Source organism: Syzygium oleosum, unplaced genomic scaffold (genome assembly GCF_021117445.2).
Source record: "Syzygium oleosum isolate NSW1041296 unplaced genomic scaffold, Sole_v2.1 Sole_v2.18, whole genome shotgun sequence".
NCBI lineage: Eukaryota > Viridiplantae > Streptophyta > Magnoliopsida > Myrtales > Myrtaceae > Syzygium > Syzygium oleosum.
Window position 1 is genome coordinate 8,581,014 of NW_026607502.1, and position 17,960 is coordinate 8,598,973.

The following is a 17,960-nucleotide window of genomic DNA, read 5'->3' on the forward strand; positions in this document are numbered from 1 at the left end:
TCTATACTCCATTAGTTTCGGTTGTTATTCTAAAAGGAGTAGAGTTTACGGCAAGAAATCATGCGAAGTTGTTTGTCCCATTTTGATGCTAGTAAGCTCTAGCATTTATTACAGACCATAAAAGAAAGCTCTAGCATTTATGTCCTATAGATGTGGAGTGAGGGGCCAGGGAGAGGTGTTATGTACTGTGAGTGCGCAAAATGAGTGCCGTGAGATTGGCATGAAGTGAGCCCCTCCAGCGTGAGACCAATGTGGCCTTGTGTTTGAGATTTGTGAGAGTTAACAGACACAATCAATGCCAGTCGTTGCATTTCGAGTCTGTCGTTATAATAAAGTACCCAACAACACCTTCCGACTTGACAAGTCACGGTTTGAGCCGCCTGGATTTCGACGGCAAGGAATCCGAACCCGCCCGAACACAAATGAATCCCGAAACAGATGAGAAATGGCCCTCGGAAAATATGATGCAAAGATTCAGGACGACCGCAACACGTTACAACAGAAGAGCATGAAACCATATTCTGCATGTTAGAAACTCATAAACTGCTTACAGTGAAGCTATTTGAGTTTGATGCAAAGGATCGACTCTTACCATGATATGGCCAACAAAGTTCGTAGCCTCCAAGGTAACAACTTTACCCAAACACAACAAATAGATAACACTAATATTCTAAGACTTCTAAATTGTACTGTCAATAAATAATACGGATTGTAGACAGATAAAATTTTCAGTCAAAAATAAGCTCACTCACAGATGCTTCTTTTTCTTTTGCTTTTCAAGGATGAGAGTATGCCTCGAGATTTCATCAAGGAGTATATGAAATTTTTAATCAATTTGTGTATTTCCTCCAGTCATTTTCATACTTTCTGGTCTTCATGGTTTCTACACGTTCTACTTACCTTCGCACCGCGTGTAAAAAACAAACGATTCTCTAGGTTCATATTGCAGGATCCCCAGCAACATTTGTTAGCACATTATCTATAACGGAAACTCCGCTTGGGGACGCAACCACCGCGGTGCAACTGCAATAGAAAGGCACTTCCATCAGCTCAACAAGCACAAGGGGAATTTTGAATAAGGTCTACACTAAATAGTAAATGTAACGAATTCCGAGATATTTTCCCTTGAAGATCACATCCATGGTCAACTCAAGCTTTCTGAAAATGATGAGGATGTTGACCCTATCACTCCACAACAAGCTACAGGTTGTGCTAAGAGATGGTTTAAATTTTAACAAGATAATATATCAATACTATTGAGATAAGTTACGGATATGAATGGGGACATAAGTTTAAGCAGAATTTCCCCAAAATCATTTGATAAGTTAGGATCTACTCAAGACAAATACCAATTTAGCGAGACCAGGCTACACTAAGGATTGCTGTCATATAAACATCGGTAAGATGACATACTACCTATGACAGAACCATTTCTCACTACCTATGGTGTAAACTCTGGTTTCCAATATCTGAATGTGAGGTAAGTGATCCATAACCATATCCATGGACCACCAGACTCACAGATGCTGCTCAAGAGAATTAAGTTTAACAACATAAAATCCAGCACCCAAATATTGCTTTGAAAATCTACCCTCTCTAAACACAAAAAATGCTAGCACGGCACTTTTCTGGAACCATTGTATGAGAGATAGGACCTCAGAAATCAAAGAAGTTCAAGGAATCACTCAGAGTTCTCTTGAGTATGCTTTGCCAAGCAATAGCATTTGTTCCTGAATATGGTCTGAGATTATAATCAGCCGAGGAAGTTGCAGTGCCATATCTCCAGGGATCATTTAGTGGACAGCCAAGTCTCAATTACAAGTCCATACAGTTAGTATTTCACCTGTGATGATCTCCATCACATACCATCAAGTGATGGCTAAGAGGAATAGCAAAATAACTGCAGGCCGGAATCTAAGAGAGGAAAACTGAAGAATCTTTTAAGTAACAGTTTGCTGATATTGACTATTGAATTTTTGCAGGACAGTCCACTGAAGAATATCTAATGGATAAGAAACAGGGACAGAAATCTTCAAAAGGAACAAAGTGGATTATTATTAAGGAAAGACAGGACAGGAATAGCGGTATCATTGCCCTTCTTTCAATATTCAGGAGTCTTATGTTAAAAAATGCTTATAAAAAATGCGGTGTCAAGTAACTTTCACTTTTGTATGATGAAGAAATTATCCCTCACCATATATGCACAAGGAAAAGCTTTTAAGATGATTGATTTAGGAAAACTAAAACATAGCCAGCAGCACCTCCACTCTATCACCATCAGCATCTCCACCACCATCAGCATGGACAAATTGAAAGTTGGTAAATGACAGTGGAGGTGGCAATGGTGGGGCAATTATGATAACAAGTGGTTGAGGTGGCGGTATTTGTTTCTCTAGAACATGAAACTATTTTTTCATTTGGTCTCAACTTTAGCTCCTCTGATATTTGAACATAAACAGATTAAAGACTCACATCCGAATCTACAATCTAAATTACAATAGTTACGTCAATTAGACTGCCATACAAATCTACTGCCAATTAGAATATCCTGGAAATAACCCTACACGTGAAAACAATTGAATACTGTTGTTCTTCTTAATCCAAAACATTGTATAAGAATGTTCCGAGATGTGTTCTATGAAGATTACACAATAAAGTGGGCACACACAAAACAAGTGAATCAGAGCTACTTGCTTGTTAATCTTGCCTTGGATGGATGAAAGGATTTTCTGCATTTCTTGTTTCCAAACAAAGGGTTTATGATCCGATTCATCAAAGGTTAATATTGAGAGAGATCTTTGTTCAGATGTTAAACCAGTTTGCCAATTTTTAAATATTGATGACATGTGTGTGTGTGTATACACACACGGAAACTTATTGAGGAAGCTTATTGAGATAGAACTAATTCAAAGAACAAAAAGACCCTCTTCCATTCAAGCAGCATGGCAGAAATGGTGGTCATGAAATGCGATTATCATTGTGACTTGAGAGTCGTATATTGCTGTGTGCTATTGACTAAGAAGCATGCTTCTGCAACACCTCCAAGAATGACCAAACAAATTTCCTTCGATGCTGATCAAAGAAATGCACCAAAAGAATGAGGTTTAACTCACGCAAACTTGGAAATGACCCCATGGTCCACCACTCCATCTACTCTGTCAAGGCTCTCAGCTACTTGAGCTGCAATTACACTTGAGAGAAGTCACGCACATAAATCATAAAGGAAAATAAGAGAAGCAAATCAGGTTTGAGCATCATACCAAGGTCAGCAATTGGAGATGTGAATATGACATCAAGAACATTATGGCCATCCTTGGTAACTACTGGAAAATCTCCACCTAATGGATCAGCATGTCCTATAGATGGTCTTCTCCAGACCTTCGACAGAAGAGAAAATTAATCATACAAATCATAGTAACAAAAATCCGCCACATAGAAAAAACTCCCAAGGCGCCCCATCCAAAATTGTTACAAAATCACGGTAACAAAAATCTGCATACCCACAAGGTGAGTGCCAAATTATATTTTGCTGACACTACAAAGTCATGACATGTCAAGTTAACAAGTATTATATTAAAGAGACGATAGTTTATAACTGTAGTTGAAGCTTAATAATTTAAAGGATAAGCAATCCCCTATTCTATGCTGTGATCTAAACAATAAACCTCCAAATAGAAGCGACATTTAAGTTCTGACTGATCAAAGTTGTAGGGAGATTAAATATTTAATCTCAGATCAGTTTTAAGTTCTTCAAATAAAGTCCAGAATCAGACCCTAGTATTTACATTTTATCAAAAACCAAACCTCTGCATCTCCCAGAAACAAATCATCAATCTCTTCAGCTGTCTCCATCCAGTTGAGCTGGCAATAGAATCTTTACTTCACTATCATTCGGTTGAGCACTTTTAACATATGTAATTGACATATATGTGCGTAGCTGCTTACAGATTGAACTAAGACTGGAACAGAACCATCGAGAGCACCTTTATATCTGTTCTCTGTGATGATAAATACAAGTCTCTTGGCTGCATTAAGTACAAACTGCAAACAGCAAAATAATAACCCAGTTGGCTCACAGTTAGAAAGAAGAAAGAGCATATGATTCCATCATAGAGGGATAGGCTAGTAAGGCTCATCTTATGATGTCTAAACAGGACTCACTTTCTCTTGGATTATTGACTCTCCGCCTTCCAATTTTCGGCGGCCAATAACAGCAATGAGTGTGTCTTCTTCTATGATATCAGCATCATCAAAGGCAAAGTCAATCTACCAAAAACCAAGTATATACAATATTAAAGTGACAGAGAATGGGATACTTGGGTATAACCTAAAGCAACAAACTCCAAATATGAAGAGGATAAGAAAGAAACTAATCAAATAAATTCTGTGGTTTTTCCACAATTCAATTTTTCAGCATGTTAACTTGCAATAAAACAAGTAGGAAAACACAACAGGCCACCATGCAATGGACCATTCTTTAGTGCTTTGCTGCACGACTGCTAAGCTGCACTTCGCAAGTCAATGGGCTCAATCCTTGACTGACTCAATTCATGCAAAATTGCAGCCCGGGAAAATCCTCAGGCAGGATCATTGTGGAAAATTAATCTTTTGATTTAAAATTGATGCAGCTGAACAAATTTCCATGGTAACAATTTCAATGTTGACTTAGATCCTGCCATTTCAAGAACCATTTACCAAATTTCCAAAACACTTCTGTAACAAAAGAGAGAAAAAGATTGTCACAGACACAGGGAGACTGAGTATGAATTAGCTATGTGTCCACACCTGAGAACATCCTTGGCAGTTATCCAAAGGAATTCCTGATTTTGCTGCTTCGCTTGCACTTGTAACAGACCTACATAAGACTTTCAAGGAAGAATGAGAAATTGGACCAGGAAATTTGACCCTGAAATTTCTGTTGCTTCCTGCCTCTTACCCAGGAATTTTTAACATATACAAGTATCCCAGAGAAAATATTCAGTTCTCATGTTCCATGAAAACGAGAAACGAAAACAGTATTTAGTTTTAAATTTTATTGAAGCCTGTTTGTTTAGTGAAATGAGAATTTATTCCAGAATTAAAAATAGTGAAAAATCATGCTTATATTCCATTAATGTAAAGAGGCTTTCCTTTTGGGATTTCAAACACTCTAAAATTCATTTGCAATGAAAGTAATGAAAAAATTTAAAAAAAGGTTATCATCAGTTTATTTAAATCAGATTCCCTTGTTTTAACTGTTCAAGCTGCTGAAAAGAATCTATGGATCGTAAATAGATACAAAAACAGAAAATTTAGAAAACTTTAGGGAACGCAATAGGACTTAGCGCTTGATTTGAATTTCCGTACTCCTCCTCTACTGGTTATTCTATTCTACTCCGAAATCTATTAAAACCTACATCTAGTCTACATGTAAGGCCAATCTCAAAAGTGTACTAATGACTACATTTGGCATTGTTAACCCATTTAAGATAACTAAATTTGCGCAAAACGTGGTAGAAAGTAAATAAGAGAACACTGGATATTTGACTAACAGAGTGATCTTTTGCATTATGCATCTATTGGGATGCATGTATGAATTGTATTAGAAAAGTCTCATATCGGAAAATTAAAATGTTGTGGAGCAATTATTAATCCTAATTTGCCCATGACTCATTGGACTTTTGAGTAAAGGTGGGTTCGGCTGGATTTGTTGATGGCTCACATTTGGACTCTCTCTTAACGATCTCCCTATCTAAAGTATCAGAATTTTGCTATGTGCTCCCAACAAATAGTATCAAAATGATGGTTGATTGGTGTGTCCCTAATGTATATCAGTATCCTAGACTAAACAAGGAATCCCATGGATCTTCGCAGTTACCAAGTGTGGTTTACCATCACAGTCCAGTTTGGGAAGAGATCATGGTTGAAAGGCGTGTTTAAACTGGCCGACGATGATTGGAGATTCAAATTAAGACATCTTAATGCAAAAGAATAACTGAATTAAGAGAAAGCAAACCTAACATTAAACTCACACGAAACAAAAATTATTGAGATGCATGTATGAGCAATCTCCCCACCTAAAGATATTAACTTTTTACTGCTCGCTTTTAACAACATGCTTGACAATGATTTTCTAGTTTTTATGTTGCGCACTCACACCCCTGATCTTCATTATCAACTTCAGTCCTTGATGGCAGTCAAAATCTTCATTATATATGTCTCAAATTGGCATTCAAACTTTCCATGTTAGTCTTGTCTCAAATTGTCAATCTTCTATTTCTTAATTGAAACTACAGTGCAAAACTAGAAGTATAGCAGATAGTCGGCGACCAGGACCTAAGGCTCGTGAGGGGCGCCAGCGATGTGGGGGCAGCAACACCGTGGCGGCGACCCCAATGGAGTCAAACTATCCCCACGTTGCACTCTCTTAGATTAAGGTTAGCTTTTTAAGATTGAAAATTTTGGCTTTTTTTATTTTTAGCTTTTATGGTTTTTGTTTTTTTTTTAAATTCTAAAATTTTCTTATGTGAGCCTCATCAGTGCCACGTCAAAACCAACATGTGTTTTGAAGAATTAAAAAAATGTCACGTTGGATTCCGGCATGCCACGTCACCAAAATTTACGAGGAAATCATTGAAAGGACTAAATTGCACTGGATCGAAAAAGTGGGACTTGATTGCACATTTTCAAAATTTAGAACTTGATTGCACATTCGACCAAACATTTAAGATTTTTTGTACAATTTTCTTTTTGCCGAATGACCTTAGTTTGTGAGCAAATAAGAAAAAACTAATAGAGATAAGGAAGAAAGGTTTAACGAGCAAGTTGATGAAATTAAATAAGTTCAAGGATTAAATCAGAACTTATACATTCGCTTTTGTCAGTAAAAGCTATTTGACTTGGTAGATTTTTAATTGGAATGTATTTACCATCTTAAGCAGAAATTTGACAGCTGAATAAAAAAAAAAAGAGTAAATTTGAGCAAATCCGAACTAACCCCTTCATGTAAATAATGCCAGCTCAAGACAGAAGACACTAGACAAATCATGACCTACCAGGTTATGTAGAAATAAATCGTCTCGAAGAATCACAAAAGAATAGGTCCGCCAATGAACAATTGTCAACCATATGGTCGGCCCTACAGTATACAGTTGCTCCCCGACAACCGTCCATCCTTGTCATGTTCTCTACCAGTGCGAATAAATGTAACAAAAGTGCCTGATTGATATGAGATGCAAGATTTAATAACCTAATCAAGAAACACAAACAGGATGGAGCTAATACACTGCAAATAACTGATTTCTATTATAAAACAGAGAAGAAGGTCTTGGGCTTGCAATTGCAAGGGTAAGAAGAACTCACGTGGGGTACCCCCTACTATATCTTCCAAAGCGCCTGCACGGAGTTGCTGACCAAGATATTTTATGGCCATGCTAGAAGCGTTACCAGATCCTAGCCCAATCACCATTCCATTCTCAACGTATCTGTCAACCTGGAAATGAAATGTCAACGAAAAATTCCTGACATATAAGGGCACCAGTCGAAGAGGTAAAGTCAGTCATATACGACTATAGAAGTAGCCCAAATTACTTTGCATTACATTTATTCACAACTCATTCAATCAAAATAGCCAGGCGAAGAACTCCTAGTTTCACTTTATATTGAAGAGTTGACAGTATAGGATATCAAGAAAGGACTCGGTAACGGCAGTCAGAGGATGATGACAATCGGAACCGGAATGTACTTCTCTGGGCGGAAGGCAAAATCCAATTAAAGGGTGGATGCTATTTATGGAAGTGGCAAGCTAGAGTACAGTCACATGCATATTGGATGCAAATGAACATGTGTTAAAACATGGTTTATGATCGTAGAGAGGCATTCAGCGAAATTGGAATCGGTTCTTAGATAATATTCGCTTTATGGTTGGTAGTTTAAGTTCGTCAGGTTATGCCAACATGCACTGACCATCTCAAATTGCAGTTTTCGTGCCAGTTTTCATTCACTAGGACCAAAGGCATCTGATCGTGGCTTTGCGACAAAATAATTGCTGCAGCACAAATAAATATGTGCTCCCTTCAATGAAAATTTCTCGCTAATCACAGATACCAACTGACTACACACAACTATTCTGCAGGAGCCCACTTGCAATACGCACGATCAGGCGCCCTTCATGACGGGGATATCGACACTTATATGATTCGCCTTTCCAACTCAGTTACAGCTGATCAAAGTTTGTGGGCAGATGGAGGCTGATCCAAAACTACTATTCTACAAGCAATTGCAAAACCCGCGAAAAGAGCTGTGTGGTTTGAATTAGGCACACAACATAAGTTCAATTACCCATACAATCAAGTGCGAAGGATTCGGTACTTAGGCCACCCACCCAGGCTTAACTCACATCTCACATACATTGAAGTTAGCCAGATATTTCATGAGAACTGCTTTATGTTCTAGACATCTCCAATGCACAAGAAAGATGGTGATGATATTTTTTGTTTTTTGGGTCAGAAGACTGTGATGATATGATCAGTCTTGGATTGATATGACAAAATGTACAGCTTCTAGTTAGATCTCTCAAGGAGCAAGAATTGTACAGTTCCATCTACAACCAATACTTGAGCAACCAATACGCCGAAGCTTGAATCAATCACCACCAAATTCTCTAGTTCTTGAATGAGACAATAAATCAAGGGCAAAAGAAATTTCACAGGCATGCATTGTGTCGGCCAACACTCTCGTACAACTAAAAGAACCAGAAAGAAAAAACCGAGAATGACGTACGGTGTACTTGGCTGCACGGAGCAGAGGAGGCGCGTCAATGTCGGATGGGGCGGAGCATCGGACGGCTGTGGGCGGAGGAGCTCTCGCTCGGCCGTTGCAGCTTGCGAAGGAGAGAGAGAATCGAAAGGGCGGTGCTAGTGAAGCGGTTGATGCCGCCATTTTTCGCCCCCTCCGTCCCGAGCTGCTTTCTTCTGGCGAGTACTCTGTTTCTCGCTTTTATGCAATTGTGGATAAGAGGGGACCCACTTCTCTTTTGTCTACGTTTACACATCAGAAAGCTCTTGGTATGGAACCTTCAACCTGGAATTACAACGATGAAATCGATTCACAATTTTGGACGTGAAATCTACCATGTTGGCTATGAAACCGACCCCAGGACTTATCATGTTTTTCCAATCCGATTCTAGGATTTATCTGAAAACCCGTTTTCTTTTGTTCCTTTTTTTTTTTTCATTTTTTACAGTAGAATAATTGGAAGAACAAAATAAAACAGTTCAAAATAAAAAAATGAACAAGGGAGAGCGAGCAAAGGCGAGTTAGGAACAAGCGAGGGCGAGTTGCCAGCAAGCAAGGAGGAGAGTGAGTTGTGAGCACAAGAGAGAGAGTCGTGAAGTGTCCAAGTGAGGTTGGAGAAAACTAGAAAAAAAAAAAGAGACAGGGAAAAGATGTCAAGAGAAAAACTGTAATTTTTAGGCTTTATGAAATCGGTTTCAAATTCGGTTCGATTCCTGAGTGATTATTAACTCAGAACCAGACCGGTTCCCAATGGTTCCAAAAATATGGAATCGGAAACCATATCGATCTTCCAAGGGTTCTATTCGGTTGCACAATCCTATTTTATACTCTTAAAAAATACTGGACTGGTCTTCCATTTAAACCTTTATATTAAAATAGAATAAACTTTGAATTAACAAAGATAATAACTTCTGAACGTTTAAGGAATTAATATAGAATTGTCAATGTTCCTATTGATTAAAAAAATTACGATATACAAGGTTTAGTACCCACTAATAAGGCCACTACATTTACGAGTTGTAAGGAATACTGTGATCATTGAGGCGAGTTAGTAAGTCTACGGAAAAAAAAGGGTTAATACCACGAAAAATCCAAAACTGATACATTTGTAACAATTTTATCCTCCGTTAGTTTTCATTAAATTTTACCATTAAATTACTGAGCTGGATGACACGTGACAGTTAATGGCATATCAATTTGGGATTTTACCCCTTTATTTGTCATAGGTTTATCAATTTGTGATTTTTCGCTGCTTTAATCCAATTTAACGGAGGGTAAAATTGTCACAAGTGTACCAATTTGGAGTTTTTTATGGTCAAAAAATTAGTTCGAGGTAAATTTATTACAGGTGTACGAGTTTGGGGTTTTTCATGGTATTAACCCAAAAAAAATTACAATTAAGTTAGATTGCTTATGATATTTCATGGAAAGATACAAACGTTAGGAAAGAAAAAATAACACTAATAGTCCCTAAAGTTTGGTGTAATATGGAAATGTCTTCCTTGTACTATTAGTTCCTTTAATATGGTCCTTTTAGTATTTATAGATAGTCAATGTACTCCATTTATTTAATTAAATTATGGAGAAAGTCATCACAAGTCCCTGAGCTATTGCCAAACGTGAAATTTAGTCCCTAAATTTTCAGTTTGTCTTTCAACTTTTTCACAACAAAGTAAAATCAGTTATTTGATATTATTCACAAGTTTTCATAATTACACTATTGCCAGGATTTTATAATTACTTTTCATATCAATCAATTTCCTAAAGCAACAAAAAATGTGCTATCTTGTGCTTTATTTTTTTTATATCTTTTTTATCTTTACAAATAATACGATAGTTCCATTTAAAAATATTTTAGCATATGATATCTATAATAATAAATATACATCATTTAGAATTATATCAAGTTGATATTCCTACTACTTTAGGTTTAAGGTTTTCATAAATATATCTAGATACGACATTAATTTATTTATAGATATACACACACTCGTGTTAATTTAACCCTTTCGTAATATTTTAAATAGACAAAATTTTCAACCTTTCTTGTTTCGTGTTTTCTGATTAAATCTTGGGTCACACTTTTTCTATTGCTCCTTTGGCTTGTACACTTCCTAAAATTGTATTTTAACCGTACTATCCTTCGTGGGTCTCACTTTTTTACTTTGTTTTACTTTCTTTTTCTTCTCTGTCTCTTTGTTCTCTCTCTTTGCTTGTTCGACCGGTAGTTCCCAAGCGCAAGGTGTAGAGATAGGATGCACAAGCTTGATAAAAGGAGGAGCCGCCGATGGTGAACGAAGAGGAGGCTTCGGCTCCGACAGAGTGGAGGACGGCATTGGAGAGGGGCTTTCACAAGATGGACAAGGAGGTGATTGCGTGGAACGAGGGCATGGTGGCAGTGCACAAGAGGTGCAGGTGTGCGCCGGAGTACGACGCTGCCATTGTCACCCCTGACAAGATCGTTGTTGCCAACTGCGGCAACTCCAAGGCCGTGCTCTCGCGCAAAAATTCTCTCTGTTCTCTCTTGCATTGTGCACTTAATTCTATTACCCAACCAAGATCCTCCTTAGTACGGCGAGGATGGAGGAGGCGGGGCTAGGGTGGCTTCGAGGAGAGCAACAAGAAGTAATTGGTGGCGAAGTGCGGCCGCAACCACTGCAATTGCATCAACGGCAACAACAACAACACCTTCGACGACAATTAACATCTTTGACGGCTGCGGGCCCGTTTGGTTCAGCTTTTCGAATCCAAAAAGCCGAAAGCTAGCATTTGGAATGCTATGGAATGCTGAAGCCTATTTTTCCCTTCCCAAATTGCCCTTGACGAAGGGCCAACGAGGGGCCGGCAAGGGCAGATCTGGGCAGTGAAGGACCGGCGAGGGGACGGCGAGGGGCCGGCGAGGTCGCCCGACCCAGGCGACGACCGCCTGGGGTTGGGCGATCGCCCAGGCGCCGTCGCCTGAGGTCGCGCGACCCAGGCGACGGTCGCCTGAGGTCGCGCGACCCAGGCGAAGGTCGCCTGAGGTCGCGCGACCCATGCGACGGTCGCCTGAGGTCGCGCGACCCAGGCGACGGTCGCCTGGGGTCGGGCGACCACCCAGGCATCGTCGCCTGGGTCGAGCGACCTTGCCGGCCTTTCGCCGGCCAGATCCGCCCTCGTCGGCCCTTCGCCGACCACCCTCGCCGGTGAAGAAGATGAACAGTATAGAGGCAAAACCGGAATATTAAAAATAAAAGTTGCCAAAGCCCTTTGCAAAAAAAAATTTACCAAACACTACTTAGGCCAAAGTAGCTTTACAAATTTTTTTTACCAAACACCACTTGTATTTTCCCAAGTGACTTTCACCTAAAGGTATTTGCATTCCCCCAAATAGCATTTGAAATGCCGAACCAAACGGGTCCTGCGTCGAGTCGGTGACCCAGATTGTCAAGCGACACCTCAGATGCTCTTAAGGTGAAAATGCTGCTTCTCTCAGGCTACGATTTCTCCATCTATAGATCCAAATGGGTAAAACCCCATCTTTCCTTGCCGATGCTCTCTCCCTTAAGTTCCTCAAGTTCATCGTCATAGGTTGGATCTTCATCCTCAAAATCGTTCAAGCGCACGGTGGGGTTGAGCGACGCCTCGCCGATCTTGTGCCCCTTCACGACGGAGTAGACGATGGTCAGGAAGGTCTTGATGATGGTGGGTCGAGGCCGCGAGGGGTGCGAGGCGGAGAAGCGAGCGAACGGCACGGCCAATGGAGCCTTTGGAGGCACGGTGGATGACATAGGTGGAGAAGGCAACGAGGACGATGGGGTGTTTGGTTCAGCTTTGGGAAGGGGCTTGGAACCTCGAAAGCCCCTTCCCAAAATGCTGGGGTGTTTGGTTCAGCATTTGGCCAATGCTAGCATTCCAAATGCTGAAAGCCTAAAGCTGGTACGGACCAGCCTTGGGCTTTCAGCCTTTGCCAAATGCTACTGTTCATGCGTCACTGTTCATCTTCTTCGGCGAGGGAGGGCGACCGGCGCTTGGATCGCGCCGGCGAGAGGCCGGCGAGGTCGCACGACCCAGGCGACGGCCGCCGCCGTGAGGTCGCGCGATCGCCCGGGCGCCGCCGGCTGGGTCGCGCGACCTCGGGCGGCCGCCGCACTGGGTCGCGCGACCTCCCGGCCATTGCTAGGATTTTGGCATCCAAATGCCATAGAATTGAATGAGAAGTGTGTGGATGAAAGTGTCCCACATTGAATAGAAGAGAGGTGGGAGATGGGCTCAAATAGTTGAGCCTCACAAATGGGTTTCGGCCCCAAGGGGTACCCCACTTTTGTGGAAGGGAGAGGACCTACGCCAAGCTAGGTCGGTTCCCCCCCTCGCGCGCGCGCCGCCACCGCCGCCGCCGTCCATCGGGCCGGCTCGGCTCGGTTCGGTTCGGTTCCGAGTCCATTCTCTATCGGTTTTTATTTTTTCCGAACAGACACGTTGTTAGAAATTAATTAATTATTTATTTTTTGGACAAACAAACATGTCTGTTCGTGAGGTTCGGTTCACCCGAACGAAAACCGAAGCCCTTCGCGACTGTTCACGAACCGAACCGGTTCAAGTGAACTTTCGCTACTGTTCACGAACCCTCGTAACTCTTCATTTTCGCCACTTTAATATGACTGAATAGTTAGTTCGATACAGTGACACTTCGTGACATCGGCATTCCCGTGAGACATTCTCTACGCATATTCACTTCATCATTGTCATTTTGTGCGATTATTCTGCAAAATTGCGTTCGTAGGAGTCCTCCGAATACGTACCGCTTCGGAGGAACGAGATCCGTTCTATCCTGGGAGACGATTGTCCAATATCCTCGGGTACTGATTGAGGGGGCCAAATTCCTCTTAAGGACACGACGTTATTTCGTTGGGCCCGGATCAACATTCTGCTTATTTGGTTGTACTGCTTTCAGGTTAGTTTTCCTAACGTTTGATTTTAATTTCGAGTATACGAACTTAGCCGACAACAATCTTAAGACGAATTTTCTTCGGTTCTGTTCGTATATTCTTATGCGTTGTTCATTGACTTTTTCTGTCAAATATCTAGATTGCCGTTCCTTTAAGTCGAACTTTTGTATAGTTCGTATGTTCCTTGTCATTGTCGTATAGGAATACTATTTTGTTTGTACATTCTGTTCACACATTCTGTTCGTGAACAAATATTTTCGTTTCTGTTCGTATTAAAATTTTCAATTATGTTAGTGAACAAGTTTTTCGTTTCTGTTCATATTAAAAATTTTCAATTCTGTTCGTAGTCATATATTTCCGATTCTGGTCGTGAATATGTTCTGTTTTTATATTTCAGAAATGGCTTCGACTTCGACTCCGGTCAACCCTATTCCGAATCACGGAGAAAAGCCAGAAAAGTTCAATGGTATGGATTTCAAGAGATGGCAACAAAAGATGTTGTTCTATCTCACGACCTTGAACTTGGCTAGATTCCTCAACGAGGATGGTCCTAAATTGGACGTTGGAGAGACAAATAAAGAAAAGTTGGCTGCTGTGGATGCATGGAATCATTCTGACTTCCTGTGTCGCAACTATGTCCTCAACAGTCTGGACAATACTTTCTATAACGTCTATAGTCCGCTAAAAACGGCTAAGGAGTTATGGGATAGTCTGGACAAGAAATACAAAACAGAAGATGCCGGATTGAAGAAATTCATTGTCGGTAAATTTCTGGACTTCAAGATGGTTGATTCAAAGACCGTCTTAAGTCAGGTTCAAGAGCTTCAAGTGATTGTGCATGATATTCATGCTGAAGGAATGACTCTAAGTAAGACATTTCAAGTGGCTGCATTCATTGAAAAACTGCCACCATCCTGGAGAGATTTCAAAAATTATCTCAAACACAAGAGAAAGGAGTTGTCACTTGAAAACTTGATTGTTCGGTTGAGGATTGAGGAAGACAATAGACTCTCTGAGAAGAAAGTTGGGAAGAACCTAGAGGTTTCAAAGGCCAATGTTGTTAAAGAAGGATCGAAACCTAACAAGAAGAGGAAAATGCCTAGCAAGTCTGGAGAGGGATTCACCCAAGGCCTGAAGAAGTTCGTTGGCAAGTGCTTCAATTGTGGCAAGTCTGGACATCGAGCCAAAGACTGCAGAGTCAAGAAAAGACAGAAAACTCAGGCTAATGTGGTGGAAGAAATTTCCAATGGTGTTGATGATATCAATCTAACTGCTATGATATCCGAGTGTAATATGGTGGGAAACCCCAAGGAGTGGTGGATTGATACCGAAGCAACTCGTCATATCTGTGCAAACAGATCGATGTTCTCGTCCTACACAACTGTGGGGGGTGATGAAAAACTTTATATGGGTAATTCATCAACCTCTAAGGTTGAAGGTGTCGGAAAGATTGCTCTAAAGATGACATATGGGAAAGTTGTGACACTAAACAATGTGCTGCATGTGCCAGACATACGCAAGAATTTAGTGTCCGGATCTCTTCTTAGCAAGAATGGTTTCAAGTTGGTGTTTGTGTCTGATAAGTTTGTACTCTCCAAGAATGAGATGTATGTAGGAAAGGGTTACCTTAGTGATGGTCTTTTCAAGTTGAATGTAATGACTGTTGTACCCAATGATGTTATGAATAAAGTTGTTTATGCTTATGTGCTTGAGTCTCCTAATTTATGGCATGCTAGATTAGGACACGTTAATTATAAGTCAATAAAGAAATTAATGAACATGGGGTTATTGCCAAAATTCGATTGTTCAAGTGAAAAGTGCCAAGTATGTGTTGAATCTAAATTTTCTAAGCCTCCGTTTCATTCTATAGATAATAGAATCACGGAACCTTTAGATTTAATACACACAGACTTATGTGATTTGAAAGCAATACCGACAAGGGGTGGTAAGAAGTATTTTATTACTTTTATAGATGACTGCTCGAGATATTGTTATGCTTATTTGCTTAGTAGTAAAGATGAGGCTGTGAATGCTTTTAGAACTTATAAGTCCGAAGTTGAAACTCAGTTGAATAAGAAAATTAAAATAATAAGGAGTGACAGAGGAGGTGAATATGAATTTCCTTTTGAAGAAATTTGTTCCGAGTTTGGTATTATTCACCAAATTACTCCACCTTATACGCCGCAATCTAATGGAGTGGTGGAAAGGAAAAACCGGTCTTTAAAGGAAACAATGAATGCATTGTTGAATAGTTCCGGTTACCACTACAGAATTTGTGGGGAATCTGTTTTGACAAATAATTTTATTTTAAATAGAGTACCCCACAGAAAGACACAACAAACTCCCTATGAGAAATGGATAGGCAGAATGCCTAACTTGAATTATCTCAAAGTGTGGGGGTGTTTGGCTAAGGTTGCGGTTCCTAAGCCTAAATAGGTTAAGATAGGATCAAAGACTGTTGACTCTGTTTTTATCGGATATGCTCAGAATAGCAATGCATATCATTTTCTTGTTCACAAGTCAAAGATCCCAGATATACATGTTAATACGATCATTGAATCAAGGGACGCTTCGTTCTTTGAAAATATATTTCCGTATAACATAGTATATGAGCCAATTGATAATAATAAGAGGCCTCGAGATACTATATCTAGAAGTGATCCAATGGAGGATGAACCTAGACGTAGTAAAAGACAAAGGACTTCCACGTCTTTTGGACCTGATTTCTTAACGTATCTGTTAGAGAATGAGCCTCGGACATTCAAAGAAGCTGTGACTTCGCCAGAAGCCCCGTTCTGGAAAGAAGCTATCGATAGTGAAGTTGAATCCATCTTGTCAAACCATACATGGGAATTGATTGATCTTCCTCCTGGTAATAAACCACTACAATGTAAGTGGATTTTCAAGAGGAAAATGAAAGCGGATGGTGTTATTGATAAATATAAGGCTAGGCTTGTAGTAAAAGGAAACAATCAACGAGAAGGTCTTGATTATTTTGATACTTATTCACCTGTTACTAGAATTACATCTATAAGGATGCTAATTGCCATATCAGCGGTGTATAGGCTTGAAATCCATCAAATGGATGTTAAAACGGCCTTCTTAAACGGAGATTTGGAAGAAGAAATATATTTGGAACAACCCGAAGGGTTCATTGTTCCAGGACAAGAGAAGAAAGTGTGTTAGCTTATCAAGTCACTCTATGGATTGAAACAAGCACCGAAACAATGGCATGCTAAATTCGACCAAGTCATGTTGTCGAATGGTTTTAAGATTAATGAGTATGATAAATGTGTATATGTTAAGAACACTCATAATGGTTTTGCCATTTTGTGCTTATATGTAGACGACATGCTTATAATGGGCAGCGATAGTGAGGTTGTTAAGGTGACCAAACGCATGCTCACAAATAAATTTGATATGAAAGATATGGGGGTTGCAGATATTATTTTAGGAGTTAAAATCCATAAGACATCTGGAGGATTAGCTCTATCACAATGCCTTTATATTGAGACGATTCTTGGAAAGTGCAAGAATTTAGATATTGTACCAGTAAAGACTCCGATAGATGTTAATTTACATCTTTCAAAGAATACTGGTGAAAGTAATGCTCAAAATGAGTATGCTAGTATACTAGGCAGTCTAATGTATGTCATGAACTGTACTAGGCCGGACATAGCTTGTGCTGTGAGCAAGTTAAGTCGATTTACAGTTAGTCCAAATGAAAATCATTGGAAAGCTATGAAACGTTTATTGGGCTACTTAAAGCATACTCAAGATTATGCTTTGCATTACACGTAATATCCAGCGGTACTTGAAGGATATTGTGATGCAAATTGGATAACCGGCACTAAAGACACAAAATCGACAAGTGAATATGTATTCACACTTGGTGGAGCGACAGTGTCTTGGAAATCATCCAAACAAACTTGTATTGCTAGATCCACTATGGAATCAGAATTTGTTGCTTTGGATAAAGCCGGTGAAGAAGCAGAGTGGCTTCGAAATTTCTTGGAAGATATTCCTAATTGACCTAAACCAGTGCCCGCTGTTTGTATACATTGTGACAGTCAAGCGGCAATAGGAAGAACAAGGAATGTCATGTATAACGGTAAGTCTCGACACACACGTCGAAGACATGACACAGTAAGACAACTTCTTTCTAGTGGAATTATCACCATTGACTATGTAAAGTCAAAAGATAATGTTGCGGATCCATTGACAAAAGGCCTAACTAGAGAGATGATTGCGAAAACA

At 39.9% G+C, this 17,960-nt stretch overlaps 1 protein-coding gene across 1 annotated transcript; it reads right to left on the minus strand.

Annotated features, from left to right (window-relative positions):
• Positions 1-504: 504 nt before the first annotated feature.
• LOC115689413 (probable ribose-5-phosphate isomerase 4, chloroplastic) lies at positions 505-9,131 on the minus strand. The gene is made up of 9 exons (XM_030615434.2): positions 8,761-9,131; positions 7,351-7,471; positions 4,786-4,865; positions 4,162-4,266; positions 3,946-4,041; positions 3,805-3,861; positions 3,261-3,378; positions 3,114-3,180; positions 505-1,023 (listed from the first exon to the last, which is right to left on the minus strand). The coding sequence occupies exons 1-9, from the start codon at positions 8,917-8,919 to the stop codon at positions 939-941; spliced, it is 888 nt and encodes a 295-aa protein (XP_030471294.1). The 5' UTR covers positions 8,920-9,131; the 3' UTR covers positions 505-938.
• Between the last annotated feature and the right edge of the window lie 8,829 nt (positions 9,132-17,960).